Consider the following 19,907-nt stretch of genomic DNA (forward strand, 5'->3'; position numbering starts at 1 on the left):
CCTAATGAAGAGTCCCTCCCCAGCATCCTTGTAGCCCCCTTCAGATACTGGAAGGCTGCTATGAGGTCTCCATGCAGCCTTCTCTTCTCCAGGCTGAACAGCCCCAACTTTCTCAGCCTCTCTTCATACGGGAGGTGCTCCAGTCCCCTGATCATCCTCGTGGCCCTCCTCTGGACTTGTTCCAACAGTTCCATGTCCTTTTTATGATGAGGACACCAGAACTGCACACAATACTACAAGTGAGGTCTCACGAGAGCAGAGTAGAGGGGCAGGATCACCTCCTTCGACCTGCTGGTCACGCTTCTCTTGATGCAGCCCAGGATACGGTTGGCTTTCTGGGCTGCGAGTGCACACTGAAGCCGGCTCATGTTCATTTTTTCATCGACCAACACCCCCAAGTCCTCCTCTGCAGGGCTGCTCTGAATCTCTTCTCTGCCCAACCTATAGCTGTTCCGACCCAGGTGTAGGACCTTGCACTTGGCATGGTTAAACTTCATCAGGTTGGCATCAGCCCACCTCACAAGCGTGTCGAGGTCTCTCTGGATGGCATCCCTTCCCTCCGGCATATCAACCGAACCACACAGCTTGGTGTCATCGGCAAACTTGCTGAGGGTGCACTCAATCCCACTGTCCATGTCACCGACAAAGATGTTGAACAAGACCGGTCCCAACACCGATCCCTGAGGGACACCACTTGTTACCGGTCTCCAACGGGACATCGAGCCATTGACCACAGCTCTTTGCGTGCGGCCATCCAGCCAGTTCTTTATCCACCGAGTGGTCCACCCATCAAATTGATGTCTCTTCAATTTAGAGACACGGATGTCATGTGGGACAGTGTCGAAGGCTTTGCACAAGTCCAGGTAGATAACTATTTTAATGTGAACAAAGAGGCATAACTTTCCAAACCTCATTCCCAGAAAAAAAACCAACAAACAACAGTGTTATTCATTGTTCCCTCTTTGAATTCAACTTATGGTAGAAAGCTGAAATGCTTCATGAATAAAGTGGTAAATTAATTTCAAACCCACTTGTTATCAAGGCAGCCAAACCCCAGAATGCCACTTATAACATGCCTGCATGGCTTGCAATTGCATATGTAATAACTGCAAACTAACTTCATTTTCAAAATAAACCATGTAAAAGTAGGACAACTTCAAAGGCTAGGCTAGACAAAGCTTCAGATATGAAGTGTAAACCAGACAGTAATAGCTATTGAAAATGTAAAATTTATTTGTTCTTTTTCCTCCATTAGTTCTGTGACTTTTGGTTATCTGTCTAGATTGTGTCTTTTTGGGTTTGTCTGTTTGTTTGTTTTTTTTAATTTGGTGCAGAGAAAAATGCTCATTAGCCCCTGAAAAAACAGGAGAACTATGGCAGGTAGGGTATGATCTTTCTGGAATTTTAACTTCATAGACATCATTTTCACTATGTGATTTAATTTCTTTTATAATCTGAGTTTTTCTTAGAAGGTAAAAGCTCATTACAATATGTAAAAAATTTAAAAATCTTTTTCATATGCTAAGAGAAAAAACAGTAACAGCTCTGACCACAGGGTTAGTCATCCAGAGGTGTATCTTCTTCAAGGTATTTTGAAGAACAGTATAGTGTTTGTGTATACAGAAGTGTGCTTTGGTCCCACAGCAGAAAGTGGCACTGGAAACTGGCCACTGAGGGGTGTCTTGCAAAAAAGGGAAGTCTCTTGAATCAATTTCTCATTATAGTCTTAAGACATATTCCAGTGGTGATCTCTCCTGCCTCACAACCCAAACAATGCTTAGGTATCCAGAATTTCACAGGCATTAAGATGAAGGTATGTTTTGAAAAAAAGAAAATAAATAGTGCTGCTATTTTGACTTGTCAGGTATGCAGACCTTTGAAAATGTTTGAGCTGTATTGTTTGTTTCATAATTCCTTAATCAATTTCTACATTGTCTACTATCAAATATGGGGGCTTTGAAAAACATGACTTGACAGCCTTTAATGAAGTATAAGTTTCAGGTAGTCTTAATCAGACAATCAGTCCTAGTGATTCCTCTTAACTAAGACTGTGCATTAGAGCCATGAATAAAAGATTTCATTGCTTAGTTATTGAATTTACCCTCTAAATCAGGCACAATATATTTTTTAAAAGTACGTGATTTTTTTTTTTTTTTTTGTCAATTTTACTTTTTCTTTTTCCGTCCAAAGAAAATATTAAATATTGCTGTTTCTTAAAATGTTAACTTTTGTATTTAGGAAGATAGAATACTTAGTTCCACAAACTTTTCAAAATTCCTTTGTTCAGACACAAGGACCCTGAGCAGATCCACACCTCAGGAAGCACTCAGGCTGAATTTTTAAAACTAAATTGTTCATTTTCCTCACACTCCAAGTAGTAGCTCTTAAGTTTTGTGAAGATTGGTTTAGCTACTTTCATTTTTCTTGCCCTGTCTATCTACTTCCCAGATTCATCAGGTGGGTTTTGTGCAAACCCGTATAATCTCTGCAGCTGCAGTGGCAGATGGGCTGGCAGCTCCCCATGTGTTACCTCTCCCTTCTCTTATTCCAGCAACCACTGTGGTAAACCAGAGGCAAGGCAGCAGCCAAAAGGTACTGGCTATATTTGAAGCTCAGCGATGAAAGTGATTGGACAAGCGAAAGACAGTAACAACAGCAACAAAGTAAAATAGAAGTGTAGTACTGGTTTTAAATATTAAGAATACTTCCTTACTTAAAAAAAAAAAAAAAAAAAAAAAAGTATTTTTTGACAGTGCATTTTTTTTTCTTCATGGTTATTTTTTACATTCTTTTGACTATGGACATAATTTTGATCCCATTAGTTTAACTGGACTGCCTATAAGTATATTTGGCTAATGTGCATTTCTCCAGAGACAAAAGGACCAGAGAGCCTTTTATTACAAAAAATATTGTCAGGCAATGAATTTTATCTCACATCTCATAGACTGAATGTCAGCACCATATGTTAACATAAAGCTTTTCATGGCACAGGTTTAGAAACACACAGTCATCTGTATACATCTAAGAAGAAATGTTCTATCTTTCAGCTCATCTGTGCTGACATAAATGGAAATATGCGTTATTGGACAAGTTGTGAATTGAAAACCTTTTATGTATAGACGGCTTTTCATTCCCTCTTAGTCACCTTGGGTGTCCTTATGCTGCAGTGCTTTTCTGTGGACCAGTTCATTGCATACAAACATAAGGAATACTCCATGGGGTCTGCCCAGCAGTCCATCTGCTGTTCTGCCTACAGCAGTGAGAACAAGAGGTGCTATGCAGATGCGATCCACAAATCTGGCCATCTTCTGTAACCCATTTTCCATGTATTCCAGCATTTACAGTTGCTTAATTAGGGATGTTAGAGAGTATATTCATCTCTAATACCTTTCAGTAGCTTTTCATGTACCTGTTTTCTACAAATTTGCCAAGTCTTATTCACAGCCTGCTGACACTACCATTCCAGTGCCTGTAGGAGCAAGGTGCAGGAGTTTATTGCATACTGAGAAGTGCCTCTCAATGCTGTACAAAAGATACTCCTAGGAACAAGTAATGTCCAGGAAACATCAGAGATCTCTTCTGAAATGTCTTACTTGGACTCAGTTTTGGGTTTTTTTTTTCTATGTTTATCCAGACTTTAAAAATCTTTGTTCTCTGCCCCTGTGTTTCCTCTCTCTCTCCAACTGAATTTACTTATATTACCTCAAAGATTATTTCAATTCTTGTTTCTAACACCAAAAGTTGTTGCTACTTTAAGATTTATTTTGTTTCTTTTCCTGTATCAGGTCCCCTTTTGACTTGAGATTTCCACAAAATTTATGTTAATGTTAGGCACAAATATTTTAACTTGCTTAGTGTTTTCCATCCTCATTTCTCCTTTTCTCCTAATTTAAATAAAGGACATTTTCCTAGAACTACTTTTGATTGCTCCATCTCATAGGAATGGATGAGCCCTTTACAGCCACTACATGTTGAATTATGAACCCTTGAAAGCTCTTTGTTTTCATTTAATGTTTTCCTTGACTTTTTCTCTTGCCACAGACAACACCATTAATGACACAGTTCACCCCTTCCCTTTCCAGGCAACTCGAATTGGCTTCTGTCACAGGTACCCCATGTAGGAAAATTTACCCACTTTTTGGATTGGCTGTGTGCATCGTGTAGCACACATACTACAGCTGCTGCTGCTGTTACAGCTGAGATCAGTACCAGAATGAACCAGGTGGGGGAATCTCTGTCTTAAAGCATTTTGTTATGATTTTTCATAGCACTTCATAAGCAATGACAACATTCAAAGACCTTTTGTTCACTGCATTGTGCCAAAATAGCACAATAAATTAATCTGTATGTATTTGTATCAGTGTACGTGTATGTGTATATTTTTTTTCCAGGCAACTTCATTGCAGATTCTTCAGATGTGCTGAACATTCACACATTTTCCTCTACATGACCAGTGCCACTTGTTAACCAGTGTATTTTGAGCATTTTGATATGGCACCAGGTGTCCTTTTGCTGATCCTTAGATAACATACATAGAGTGGGTCTGAGGATTTAGTACTGAAAATAATCAGAGCCAAGATAAATTAGTTAGTAGTAAGTGGAAGATCCCAAACACAGAGGCATATTAATTCTGCAAAGAACTCAGAAGTCTCAGAAGTTATTTTACAGTGAAGCAACCTTTGAAGGAATATTCAGCCATCACAGATACAGCAATTATGTCTTTCTAAAACCAACTTTGATCAGCGTGGAATATGTTTGTTCACTGTATCCCAAATTTAGCAAACACCTGATATACTCTTGCTGATGCTTGCTTTTGCAAATGACAGGATTCGTTTAAGGCAGTTTTGGTTCATATCTTCCTAAAGCAGATGCCTAAACCGGGCAACATGATTGACAACCTGGAACTGACAGTCGTTCTACTGACACCAGGGGCTGGATATACGGATACAGCTGCTGAGTTTGTATCTAGCCACAGTTATGTCAGGTAGCTGCCACCTAAACTGTCTGCTTTCAGTATCAGTTATGTCATTTCTGTGGTCTTGATTTGCAATCTAAGCAGTACATTCAAAACTAGCTTGGTATGGCACTTATGTCCTTTTTTGCCACGACACCCAATTAAAGAGTGGGTTTAAAAATAGATATCTCAGGAATAAAAGGCACCAAACCTGTTAAATATATGTAATTTTATATTTATTTCTTATACTTTGGACATCACTTAAGTGGTTAAGTGACTGTTTCATATTATTTCACAGGTGAAAAATGAAAACATCATGTTCTAACTGCTTTTTCAACCAAACTAGGAAATATAGAGTCTCAGTTTCTGCAGATCCTGTGGCACAAAGTGTTTGCTATGGTACATGTTACAGTCATTCCCATCATGCTGATAATAAGGTTTTTCCAATGTAAGACACTGTTTTCCACTAGCCTCGCAAGTGAACAACAAGATGTAGGAGGTAAGTAAAGTATCAAATAACAGTTCATCCTACACTAGCCATCCCAGGCATCTGAACTTGTTATCAAAGCACTTTCTATAGCCCATAAAGAGAAATGGAGACCTCTGTTAGGAGTGGTGTCCGAGACAGGTAAAATTGAATGACCTAACATTTTGAGAGCTGCAAATAGATAAACATGAATCTCACTGCTGAAGTAAGTCATATTCAACAGAGCTGAAAAACCACCTGCTCTTTGTAAGAACAGAACTCCTGGGAGAGCTACTGAGTGTGCAAGCCTTACTGAGAGCCAAATCCTTTGTGTACACAGTGGTGGGCCCTTTCTTCTTCTATGCAATATCATTATAATTGCAGATGCACCTGAGCTACATAACACTGTGTGGATTTCTAAGCATGAGCCTGGAGTTATTCTGTCGTGGAACAATAACCTGACAAAAGAAGAAACTGAGAAGTATACTGTGAAGTATATTTTGACTTACAAATTCTTCAATACCACTCACAAAAATGAAGTAAGTTGTTCAATGGTTACACATAGTTTGAAATGAAATCATGTATTACTTCATTCAGTAGACAAATTTGCATAATTTCCCTTTCAATACTTAGTACTGTCCACTTTCACACAATTCCTTCTTCCTTCTCTTAGGAAAGACTGCAAAAGAAGAAAAAGAGAATAAATCTTAATTTACACTCTGGTTTTAATGCTAAAGTCAAAACACAACTTTTTGCAAAAGAAACAGATGATGTAATTAAGGAGAGTGGCTGGACAGAACTTACTTACAAGGCACCTCCAGGTCAGCTATTTCTTCCATGTTGTTAAGACATCATGATAGTGTCCTCTGTTACTTGGAGACATATAATTTCTGAAAGCTTATGATTCTACTTTTATTTTTTGTTATGGATTTGTTAAGAATATGACACATAATTTCTTGGAATATTGCAGAATTATTTCCTTTATTAAACAAGTTCAGAATCAGAAAACTCCAGCTGTGTTGAACAAGCTGTTGAAAAGATCCAACCACTCTTTCCATTTTCCCTAGCAACTCATGTCTTGAAGATTGCCTTCTGTATCACCCAGTTTCAGGAAATCTTGAAAGAGCAGAGCTTTTAATCTACTTCTTTGGCATAATTTTTCATTAAGTGGGTTAGTAAGGCTTTTTTTGTTAGTAGCAGGCGTACTGCCATTGTCCAAAAAGCAGAAAGACCTATTTGTTCCCACCTTCCACTTATTCACACTTCTAAAAATAAGGCTATATAATGGGTTTTTAAGGGCAGCCATCATGATATTATGCAAAATAAACATCACTCTTTTTACTCTTTTTTTTTTGCAGTGTATATTCAGAATTTTTCATGCATCATATATAACATTTCATTTTTCAATTGCACCTGGTATATTAAAGCAGAAGCTCCTGAAGATATACAGATCTTTTTTTCATACAGGTAAGAGTTTTGTGCAAAATAAGTATGAAATCACGGTTTTGTAGCTAAGTCCTTGATTTACAAGACTCATATTTCGTTCTCACAGACACATAGGAAAAGATTTTGATTGCCAGCTATATATAAAAAATGCAAGGAAGAAAAATATTGGCTGCCATATGAAAGAAATATATTTTCAGCCATCAAGAAAAATCAATTTAAACATAACTGTAAGAGATTTGAAGAATAATTCAAGACTGTCTTATTACAAAATTTTTACACCTCAGACAATAGGTAAGTATTGCTTATTATTGCCTATTATGAAAAGTTAATTCATTGGTTATTTCGTTGGTCTGAAAAGGAAAGAAATCCCCTCTTTCTCTCCCCAGCCTGCCTTTCCTGAAAAGCCTGTATCTTTCCATTCCAGCACTCCAGTTATAGGAGGCATCTCACCAAGTCTCTATGATGGCAATGTCATCATAGCCCTTCAGGCCTGAACACACCGCTACCTCCTGTTGCTTGTTTCCCATGCACCATGCATTGGCATAAAGAAAAAGATCATTGCTCAAAGAGACAAGGGAAGAAGGGGAAGGGAAAACAAAATCTAAAATGGAAACCCCAGTGTGGCATACACCACCTGTGGAATGACACAGCTTCATGCAGCTGCAGCCACTGAAGCAAGCACAACAGCTTCATGGACCAGCAGTGCTGCCACTCACCGGTGTTTCTCTGTCTTTTCCCTCTGGCATCACATGGCAGAAATGTCAGCCCCAGACCTCGCTGACCCTGTCTACAGAGACTTGCTGTGCACTTCTGCCTCTGCTGGGAGAGCTTTTTCAGAAAACTCCAACTGTGGTTCCTCCCTGCAATGCAGTGGAAGCCAGAGAGGGCTCAGAATGCTTGAGTACTCCAGCACACACCTATGATCACTGCCCTAACACTCACCATGCTAGAAAGCGACTATAGACTTGCTTATCTAAACCAGAAACTAAAATACTGGGAACCCAAATGTCCTTTGCTTCCAACCCTATACCTTGTCTTTCTTTAAAAAAACCCATTGCCATCGCACTCCTTGCATTTCTATGTTCATGATGAACATAGTGACAGGAGGGGGATTTTTTGTTTACTTGTTTACATGTCCTAAGCACATCTTTCCTCCTCTGTAGCAAGTACTTGTGTGCTCATTTACAAGAGAGAAAGTTTTCTTAAGCATTTGTGGCAAGTGTCATATATCAAACATATATATTGCCAGGAGCTTGTATCCCTCCAGTAACCCCCTAGTGAGAGATGAAATTAATTTTCTTTCAAAGTTATACTATCAGGCTTATGGGCAGACTTGGAATATATGACAAGAAACACGTATCCTACATGGCAGGGAGCCTGTAGCAGCTCGGAGGTCTCTTTGCTACCCACACAGACTCTGGAGAGCGAACTCAAAGGGCTTGCTTCTCCTGTCCCCCCTTACTACCTTCTCTAGAAAGATACATAGAATCACAGAATCACAGACTAAATTAGGTTGGAAAAGACTTTTAAGATCATCAAGTCCAGCCTTTACACCAGTGCTGCCAAGTCCACCAGTAAACCATGTCACTAAGGGTCTCATCTACATGGTTTTAGAACACTTCCAGGGATGGTGATGCCACCTCTTCCAGGGCATAAAACAAACCCCCGTAATTTTCTTTATTTTGGCTCAGAAACGGATGCTACTTAGTGAACAGCACTTTTAAAGAAAATGAGTCACTGAATGCCTCCTTTGGGTGTGAAAAACTCCGAAATAGTCAGCTGAGTATGCTAAGGACTAACACACTGTGTTTGTTTTGCATAAGCATAAATATCAGAAAGAGCATGAGTTATAGAAGGTCTCTCTGTGCTTTTTTTTTCAGAGAAACTGAACCCACCTATCAACATCTCGGTTTCCCTTGAAAACAGAAGTATTCAAATTTACTGGAAACCCCCGCCTACAATTGGTTCTGCAAGTAGCAAGTGTTTTTTGTATGAAGTGAAAATAACAGATCACAAGGTAATAATTTTTTTAACTAAAGTAATGCACTTAAACTGCATAACTGCCATAAAAATTGGGCATCATTTGAATTTAATGGAGTTAAAAGTCAAAGAAACTTTAAAGAAATCCCAAGGTCTTTCATGAATAATCCAATTTTTCTTTTTTTTTCTCGTCAAAAATGGAAAATCAACAGGCTTTCTGAAATTTTTCAGAGTCATGCTTGCATTGAAGTGGATTGGTTGTTTTTTCCCTTTTCATCTTGAATTTGAATCCTACATTAGTATTGCATAGATTATTGACTTTTATATTATAGAAAATAGAGTATTGATAAAAAGAAAAGTTTAGCAGCTAGTTTGATAATAGTTTTTTAGGGGAAAAAAAGACATGTTATTGTAATTATTTCTACCGGCATCACTAAAAGAATCACGCCTGCTTTTTGCATACAGTATACATATTTTAAAATCTTTATGGTATGAGCATCTTCTCTTAGATTTACCAGTAAGAAATAGAACTGTATTATAGTTTAGGTTATGCCATATGGTGACTAAATGACACCTGGCATTACTTAGTGGCAGTTTTAAACTGCCTGTAAATAAGAGCTGAAAAGTTTTCATGCAGATTCTTATTTGAACCACAAAAGTACAAATCTAAGCAGTTAATTCAGAAGATGGTAAGTATGAAATTCAGATGTGCATTGGAATGTGAATTTCCTAAAGATTCAGAAACCTAATTACTCAGGTTTACATGGCAGTTTTCATTCAAGCTGTCTTTGAAGCTCTGTGTTTGATTAAGAACCTAAATCTCTGCTAACACACAGTCTGCTAGCTGCAGTCAGTGCACAGTACTCTAACAATAAAAGGCTTATCTAAACTGGCTACAAACATTTAAAAGACAATTAAATTCTGAAAGAGCATATAAATAAATTGATATGTATCCACCCTTTGTTAGACATGGTAGAAAGGAGAAGTGCAATGAGTAAGACACAATATTGATCACATAAAGTTATCTCTCTTTATAAATTACAGCAGGGTTTATTAATTCATATGCAGTGCTAATAGTGCTAGGCAGCTTCCAGAACAGAGCTGGCTTTTCCCATGTTCCATCATTGCAACACATGGAAAAGGAGCTCAAGTCTGTATGCAGACATGTCAAAGCTTCCCAGTCCTTTTCGGGATTTTCCAGGAGACAGACAGGTAGCTTTCTTCTAGATCATTTCTGCAGATAATTACCATTCCCTAAACCGTTCCTAACTCAAATACTTAAAAATCCATGCCAGAGACATCTGGGGCCTTGTCCTTTTCTATTCACAAAGCTCTTAAGTGCTAAAGGCAATGATCAGAAGGATCAAGGGAGGCTCATGCTGGATCTTTGGTATCCTGTTCATATAAGGGTGCCTGCTAAGTGAGGGGGTTTTAAGGTAGACTTGAGGAGAATCAGTATCAAAGCTGACAATGATTAAAATGGTAATTACCTATCCCAGAAGAAAAGGGAGGGGACAATGTTAAGGAAGAAAACTGCAGCAGTATTACAGAGCAATATTACAGGAGACACAGGAGGGAGAACCATGAAGCAAGCTTGAGATTCTGTTTCCTGATGAAAACAAAGTCTTAATATCTGTCACAGAGACTTAATGAGTTGAGCTATTAGGGAATCCATAAGAAAGCTTATTGGCATTTGTTGCAGAACAAGAAAGAGTATAATGATTAAGGTTGATTATTTATTTATCTATCTATTTATTTATTCTTAATACCCAAAGAGATGACTTGCTGAATACTTATCAGCACAAATAATAATACTGTGATACAGATTGATAAAAGTAGGGAGTTAAATCTGCAGGTGACTGGAACCTAGGAAGGGTTGGCAATTTCAGTAGGAAACAAGATTAGAATTTGAAATATTGGGTAAGTCTGAAATCAACAAGCCAAAATTCAGTAATAAGAAAAATCCTATGATTAGGAAGTAGAAGTCAAATGTGTCAAAGCAAAATATAGAATTAATGTATAGGCAGCAATAGAGAAGAAAAAATGTCTGTGGATTACACTGAGCCACCGAGTCGATCATTCCATGTGTTACTACACAAAGGTCAAATTACTCAGATTTATATGACAGATATGTCACATGTAAGATGTAGGTTGTGACTAATTTAACCTTCTAGCTACTGAGTTTCATCTGAAGTTTCAAACTGGGCTTTGGACATCACCACAACATATAAATATGCTGGGAAAAAGTTTCAGAGAACATCAGTGAGAGTTCTAGGAATGGAAGACTGAGGGACATGTTCTAGTGTAAAGAAGCGTAACTTGTGTTAACAATCTTCTGTAAATAAAAGAGTATAGAGATCAGACCATGCCACCTTATGAGTAGGATAAAAAATGACTGACTAAATTCAAAGCAAGGAAAATGTAGGCAAAAAGTCAGGAAAAGTGTCCTAATAACAAGGAATGCCTACCACAGAAACAAGTTTCTGAGGCTGCTTGGGGTTGGCTCTCTACAGAGTTATGGACAATAGATTAGACATCCTCCATAAATGCTCTGGACAGATGTGACTGAAATTTGCTGCACAAGAAAGTGGTCTACATAATTTCATAAGAAGTCTTTGAGTCTTGCATTTTGGAAATTTCCTATGATGACATAAGCTTATTACTGGCTCTTTAGGAAGAGATTTTCAGACAGAGCACTTGGTTAGCACTCAACCCTTGTAGTAATTTCTAGTTTGCTTTTGAAATCCCAAGGATTTTCCTCCATTTTTACTTACTTTTGAAAAACTTAACATGTGAACTTTTGGACCTATGTTTGGCACCAGCTCTGGAAAGGCCTTAAAGAGCATGAAAGAAGAGAAAGAAATGGCATAATACACAGGATCAAATCCACACTACACTGGTCAGTATGAGCAGAGCAAAACATTCTTTTTTCTTAAAGTTGGATTTATGGTACTACCTCACCATGCTTTCTTAACACCAAAGATGCAAAGATTCTGGGCTCCTCTGCGTTTGAGATGCATGCTTTCTAATTCTCTGCAACTTTCTAACATTGTTTTTAATTTTTATGAGCAGGAGTTTTCTGCTCTCTTATTTGTTCCTTCTTAAATTCTTAGCATTGCTTATTTACAGAAGTTGGCTTCAGTTTTCAAAAGTGATGAATGATTCAGAGATCCCTCTGTTTTAATCTCTGACACTTCTTGTGTGGACTTGATATTTTGAAGTGGCATGCTTTCATGTAGGCATAATTAAAGATGTTTGAAGGTAGTCACAAAATTACTGGATATTCCTCACCAACAGTCAGCTGAAAAAATGCAAGATTTTAATTCTATTGGACAAACAGGTATAGCAAACTATCCACACCAAACCTTGAAACTTGCAATTTCATAGTTACTGTATTTGTCCTACATTTGGTGTAGTAAAAAACAAAAAGGGAATGAGTGTTTTCAAATTCTTACTGTCCTACTATAGCTGATACCTCCTTCCATCTTATCAGTTCCAGGCTTTCCTCCATTTTCAGTCCTAACACACAGCAGGTAAGAGACAGATTGTGTCTAGACGTGAACACCTCTTCTGAAAATCTCTTCCTATTAGATTAGAGATGTAAATAATAGTATTTGACATCCCTACATTTATATCTGTTTGATTTGCAATGAAAAATCACCTAAAATAATCCCCTAAACCTATCTTGAAAGATTGTAAATGTCACTGGAGAGAAATACGAGTATCCATTTCATAAACCAGCAAGAAAATGTGCAGCACAAGTAAGGGTTAAGAAAGAGAAATGCATAAGAAACAAGATTTGGAGTGAATGGAGTGAACCAGTGTTTATTGATCATGGTAAGTGATCATGTATTTATTGTTCATAACCCTTATCTTTAGATATGTTATGATCCGTTCCATTCAACATATTTATTATTGCACCTGTTCTTCTCCTTGCTGTATTATTGTATCATAGCAGTACCTAGAGGTCCATGTCATGCACCAGGCCCACACAGCTCTAGGTGCTTTAAGGAAAAGCAGTCCTCTGTCTAATGACGTGTACTTCCTTGATCTTAAGGCATTCTTGCACATGGCTTTTCTCCTGAAGTAAATTGCTTCTAACTCTTGGCAACTTTAGAAAACAATAATGGTTAGCCGACGAAAATCTCTGAACACCGCCCTGACTTCCCTGCTCGGGACTGCCCAAGCATCTGTACAGATACTTTCACCTGGAGTTAGTAAGGCAGGAAATGCACAAAGTCATACTATTCACCAAATCACATAGTCCTTAAGGACTAAATCTAACATTTCTTTTAGTACATCAGGGGAGTAATTTCTTATCCGAAAGGGTAGGAAATGGTTTAGCTCTCATTTAAATAAATGTATATGCTCTGGAACCTACAGCTCACTTCAGCACAAACAAAACAAGAGCCTTGCAATACTTTTCCTTCACCTCCTATGACTAGATTTCAACATTCATGTACTAACAAGGGAAACTTGTGCTTTTTGTGATGACAAAAATGCCTCCACATGCAGCAGCTTCCTGGTGTCAGATGATGTCAGGCTAGGTAAAGGGGAGGTAGTATAATGGAGTGGTGCTATTTATGGAGAGAAACTAATGCACAGATTTGCCTCTGCAGGTTAACATGCAAAAGTAATAATAATAATAAAAAAGTACAATACTATTGGTAGTGAAACAGAACAAGACAAATATATTTACTTAATGTAACAGACTGTGTTTTGGAAACGCCTTTTTGATCTATTGAGCTTCAAGTACATATTTATCTGAAGACACAAGAAATACAATGCCAGACATTACTGTTTTTGCGATGGATTAAAAGTAAATTCAGTTATTGGGTTTATACATTGACTGCCTACTTTACCAGATGCCTCACTGGATCCCAATGGTCTGCTCAGCTGCCACCTATGTTGGCCCAGATTCATTCATCTAATTTCAAAAACCTTTCATTTGTGAAGTGCTTGGAGAGAGAAACCTAGTTGTTTCACATGTCTACTGTGGGGAAGGAGAGAACACATTTCAGGCCATCAGAGACTTGAAGTGTCCTTTGGAGATGCTTCTTTCTTCTCACTGAAGATAGGGAGAGCTGGATGGTAGCATGGCCAGCAGAGGGGTCTACCTGGTGTGATATGTAGACAGTTTCTCTCTTCTGTAGAGAGAAAAATTAGAAGTGCTTTTACTGGTGGGGGAGTGTAAATTTACTTGCTCCCTGCCAGCCTCACACCAAAAGAAGGAAATGAAGTTAAACAGTCACCTGTCCTGGTTCCAGCCTAGCAAACCTTGTTCTCAGCAGCTATAACAGTCCTTCAACTGTTTTTTACACCTCTGCTTTCCCAGCTTCTGCTACAGCTATTGCAGAAGTTGAACAATCACAGCATGTTTCACCTACTTCAGAAAAGTTTATGGTGGACAAGACCACCATTGCATACAAGCTGTAATATCTTCATGTGTTCAGTGCAGAGTGTTGATTTACCCCTGGAACGTACTGCATACATGCACAAGTTCACATCACACAGCCACGTCCCTTCTTCCTTCTGTACTCAGAGACAAACAGTAACTTTTATAACATGAAGCTATATTACATAGAGCAGTCACATGCTTGGGAAAACCTCTTTAAATATCTCCTTCAATATCTAGAGAAAGTTTTCTACCCATTTTATTTTCTATTCCATTGAAACTATATTATTCTGCTAGTTGGGAACATGTATAAGTGGACATTATGAAATGTATTTTAATATTGCCCAGATTTAAAAAAACCCTGGTATTAGTAGTATCATTCATGGTAACTACATGAAAGTCACATACCTAATTTCATAGATACAGTGAATTGAAAGAATTTAATCTTTTTGTGGAATAACGTGAAAGGAAAAACCATCCATTCGATATTTTTATTTTGGAATGTGTCAGTTCTTCTGCTGAAAGTCTTCAAGGAGTGTGCAGTGACCTGCTTTTTGTTTGCTTCTACATGACATTCCAGTGTTTCATCTAGGATATGTGCTATATTTCTTTAAGAATGGATTTTGAAGAGGCATTTCAGCCTCCAATTAAGGAAGCTGAAACATCAAAATAAAATAACATAATTCAAAACATAACTAAAATATTTGTTCTGAAATGTTCCTTTGACATGAAAAGAATTTGTTAATTTTCTCATGGGAAACACATTCACTTTCCATTGGAATTAGCATATGCCCTTGAAAATAACCCATAATTTAAACTGAACTGATCTCTTCAGTATAGAAACTTTCTGCTAAAAAAGAAATGTTTAATCAGCTTTATTCATTTATAGAAACTTGAAATAATTGGTCTAATTTTTAGAGCTGCTGAGCATTCACAGATCTCTTTGAAGTTAATAGTAGTTCAGAGGTGTTCTGCATTTTTGCAAACCAAGCCACTTGTTTAGATTTCAAAGTACTATTATCTGTGACTGAGTTTAACCATTTACATCTGAAAAGAAGCTCCCCCCTTCCCCCTCCATTGGTCTACCTGAAAAAATTTGCATGCTGCTGCTTCTTCCTTCTCTTCCAAAATGCATGAAGTAAGAAAGCAAGAAAAACAAACCTCTTTGTGGTTCAGTCGATGCAAAGACCACTGCTTCCTCTTTTGGGTGTGTACGTGACATGGGGTTAGCAGAATGATGCAGAACAAAAGGTTTTCTACTACACAGTCCAGAGATTGTTCAGAATATGTTTTCTGAGCCTTAATCTCAAAAGACAAAAAGGGGAAAGCTCCCTTTTGATCTTAAAGTGAATAAAGCATAGTTTTGTATTTTAGCAGAATGTCCAGGCTATTATACTCAGTATTGCCTAGAAGTTTGTGAGTTCTTTCTTGCTTTCATATGAAATTTGTGGAAATTTGTAATATCCTTGGTTTAAACTGCAGATGAGTTCAAACTAGGAACTTTTTTTCAATTCTTTTGTTCTTTGAATTTTATCTAGATTGATCCTAAAACCACTGTTTAACTGGTCTTAGACTATTAACATTTTAAGAGCTGTTGCTGCCTGTTTTTCTTCAAAGTACTCAGTTCAAAATAATCCAAGCTCACTGTAGTCCTAAAGCTAGGTACTAAACAAACAAACAAAATTGCCAAAAATATCCATTTGAGTCAGCTGAAGACACTGATATTTTGGTATTTTGAATATTTTGGAGGAAGGAATGCAAGGTACAGAGCAGTAGTTTTTGTTGAACAATATAAAGATGTATTGCTAGCTTTCCTTTAGGACTATGCCTAGCAGCATTAAAAAAGGTAAATATAATGAAAACCAAATGTTGCTTCTTGGGTCAAAGAGAATATTTTTTTTGACAAAAAGCTTTTATTTTCATTTTGCCTTAAACCACTTAGAGCTGTGAAGGGGTGCTTATGGAGCCTCATGATGCATGGAGGTGAGAGGTGGCAACAGCAAGAATCCAGAAGCAGCTGGGGCGGCAGCAGGAGTGTCTATAGCATGTAGAGAGAGGAATCAGGGCTGGATGGAAGTACTCAGTGGCAGGACAGGCCATGGCCAGCATATGAGAGCAGAAATACAGGGAAAGGAAGGGATGGAGTCTCCTAGAGTGCAGGAAGCAAGGGAAAGTGCTGGATGAAAACAGCAGCAAGGCTGAGGGCTAAAAGGAGGAAGGAACAGTGCTGAAGTCGGAAGCCCCTCTTTCTCCTGAAAAGGCTCCAGGAAATGTTTCTTTAAATCAGTGGCAGTTCAGGAATAGCACAATAGTTATCAGTCAATATAGGATCGATTCATTTATGAACTACACTTCCCCACATAATTAACATTACCTTTCCCTCTTTTTAAGAAAAGACAGTGGATCTCATGCTGCTAAGCCTCACATTGTTTTGTCTCCTGATTTTCCTTGGAAGTTTGCTGATATGTGCATGTAGAAGGTAATGTACGTTTCTGGAAGGTGCTATAAATTTCTGGTGAAAGAGAGGTCATGGTGAGGGTAAACAAACTATAAAATGGATTAAAGTCAACCACAGACCTTCTCAGATAAATTATGTTTACAAGAAGTGTGTAATTGTGCATTTCTGACCAATGTTCTGACAAGAGTTCTAGGTGTTAAGACATAGTGTAAGATACGGAACCGTATCGCTGTCGTCTCACAGCTCCCATCACAGTCCTTGGGGCTCCAGTCTCACATCCTACTCTCAGATGCCTTTCTGTGCATTTCTGTAAATCATATTCTTTCATCCTACTTTACTGCTGCCTCTCTACCCTCCATGTGACTTTACACCATGTTTTTGCATGTCCTGCCTTCAGGGGCACCAACATTAATCATGCCAAAGATGAACTGCATTTGCCCTGTTGACCAATTTTGTTTCATAATCCATGGGAATTACCTACAGCAGTCTTTTACTGTAAACTGGACAGTTTACAAGAAAGAAAAGGGGAAGTCATGCTGATGGAGGGAATTTGCTTTGCTGTACTATTAGTACAGCAAAGTAATAGTAATGGTCCTACACCCACCAACAATTAATGCAATCTACTTCCTCCATGCCACTAAAGCTTTCCTATTGACATGGCAGAGAAGGCTTTCTTGAACTGAAAATTAAACTTGTTCAGGATAGGATGATAAATTAAGATGCCTTAATATTTGAAAGGTGCAGTATGGTATGGCCTCTGTTAAAAGTAAATTAATTATTTAATTAATGACTCAATATTATTTCTGATTAAGATAGAAGAAATTATCATGTGCTCTATCTTTCAGTAAATAAAGACTCAAGGAACTATAGATCTAAAAGAACTAATATTAAAATACAGAATAAAATGTTTCCCCTGTGGCAAACAAAACATCATTAAAAGTCATCTGCATCTAAACATAAACGACTCTTCTGGTCAAATAATGAGGAGTGACTCTGACCTCCAGAGAGCAATTCAGCTGATAGATATTTTCGGTGTAAAATTTATGTAGTACTCAAGCCAAACAGATAATCCTTTGTGTTGAATCAAAAAGTTTTCATGGTTCTGTGCAAATACTGCTCACTCTCAAACCTTAATTTTGCTAGACTTCAGCAAATGAGTTAAAAGATATTTCTGATCCTGTGCCTGCTCCCTGTCATCTGATGTTTTTTTCTTTATCACACTTTATAGGTAATATTTTTAACAATGAAAAGCACATACATATAGGAGTGATTTTTTACCTGTAGAAATAGTAGTTGCATGCAACAAGCTCTCACTTTGCTTGGAAAACATATGTCTGTGCATATCCATACTGTTCTTTTAAATCTCTAGCAGGCTAAAAAACAGTTAGGCTGAAGAAGACTGGAAAAAATGCTGAGCAAAATGTCTGCAGTGAAACAAAATAGGTAGAATGGCTTTAGAAATGGCAGATGCCTGTTTATTGGTGTATCTATTACAAAGCAATATTGACTGAGCTGTTCTTCAGACAATTAATAGTCTCATGTCTGTACCACTCTCTTGTAGGTATCAATGCCTGGAAGTTATAACCATGCCTGTTCCTCATCCTTCAGATAATATCAAAACTTGGTTAGCTGCAGATGACACCACCAGATACTGCGTAACACATATGGTATTATTTGTGATTGGAATGGTGCAACATTATGTTTAGAGCAGCAGGCTATTTCCAAGAAACGCTGGGGAAAAGGCATGCACAATGTTTGCAGTAAAATCAGAACAGAACAGAAAGCTTGCGGAGGTTACAGGACAATGAGAGAGGGTGGAGAAAATCTTCAGGGGAGTGTAATCTCTAGTATGCCTTAAAGTACCTGTAAAAGACTGTGACTTTGACATAAAACTTAGGTACATAGTCATATCAGCCTGGATGGTGACAAGCAAGAAAATTAGTCCTCAAAACAACTAGGCAAATTTGCCTGTGAGCAACTTTTAAATTGAGAAAGTAACCCATATGATCTCTGTGTTCTAGTTATAAGACAGAATAAATAATCTGTACTAATTCCTGATACACCAAATAAGCAGCATGCTTGTAACAATATTCAGAATTTGTAATACCATTGAATACAGATGTTGCGCATAATGCAATTTTTATCCAACAGAATCAAATGTCAATGCAAAGGGAGATGTACTCAGATGCTACTATGGGAACACCAGAAGAGAACGGGGATGAGAACATTCAACAACAGAAATGTTTGAAGGAATCTGGATTAGAAGATCTGTAAGGACAATATACTTTTTTTATCTGCATGCAAGAGTTACCTTTCTATGAGGTGGAGAATATTCTGTCAGACCTAAGAATGGCTGATATTTGAGTTTGTCTGAGCCTAGTAATTTGAGGTATTTTGAGCTCTGATGTTATGCAACTCAAAATGAGTTTTGGATCACAAAGGCAAAGCACTATCTTGCAGTTTGTCTCTAACTACTTACTACTGATGTTCAGGCCTGTAAAATTACAACACCTCATACAATATGATCTAATATTAAGGTCCACTTGGGTTAAAATGGAATTAGAGTTAGTGTTTCATAATGCTGTAATAACTTCCAAATATTGTCTGATAGATCAATGCCTTTGAAGACTGGCTGTTCAAACAAATTTCATGCTAGATATTCAACATCTGGTTGAAGTGATTTTAAGAGATGATGGAAGCAATGAATGTTTCTGGAAACAGCAGGAGAAGCTCACAAACGTTCTTTAAAGCTTTAAACAAAATCTGCTTTCTAAGGCACTGCTTTGTGTAAGCAGATATCAACCAGAAAGAAGAGTCGTGTGAAGACATAAGGTCTTTTAATGTGATGGACTTACTCCTTTGCAGTTAGCAAAAGATAAAAAAAACTTCAGACAAGGTAAAGAAAACAGGTTTTGGCTGTATTTTGATTGCTTAAGTAAGTATAACTCAGAGGAGTTAAAAGTTGAGAACTTACCAAAATTTGCTATTTAATTTTCCTTGTCTTTCCCTTGCCATTTCCATGAGGTGGTGAGCCGTGCCAGTTCATTTTGTGGTACACAACCAGGGCAGACTATTTTAACTTTTAGTTTAGACAGTACTTATTTTGCTACAGAATAAGGAATATAGGGCCTTAAATTTGCAAGGAACATGTTTCTGTAGACTTTTTTTTATAGGTATGAGGTACAAATAAATGTTAGACCTAATTGTC

General features: G+C 37.7%; 1 protein-coding gene across 1 annotated transcript; it reads left to right on the top strand.

Moving 5' to 3' along the window:
- Positions 1-5,350: 5,350 nt before the first annotated feature.
- Positions 5,351-18,973, top strand: LOC308218940 (interleukin-5 receptor subunit alpha-like; the record flags this gene model as incomplete). The annotated part of the gene is made up of 10 exons (XM_080613472.1): positions 5,351-5,453; positions 5,805-5,959; positions 6,094-6,241; positions 6,779-6,887; positions 6,973-7,157; positions 8,747-8,883; positions 12,539-12,683; positions 16,633-16,720; positions 18,261-18,366; positions 18,851-18,973. 10 exons carry the CDS (start codon positions 5,351-5,353, stop codon positions 18,971-18,973), a joined length of 1,299 nt encoding a protein of 432 aa, XP_080469598.1.
- Positions 18,974-19,907: the final 934 nt, after the last annotated feature.

The sequence above is a fragment of the Psittacula echo genome (assembly GCF_963264785.1).
Source record: "Psittacula echo genome assembly, chromosome: 3".
NCBI classification, from domain to species: Eukaryota; Metazoa; Chordata; class Aves; order Psittaciformes; family Psittacidae; genus Psittacula; species Psittacula echo.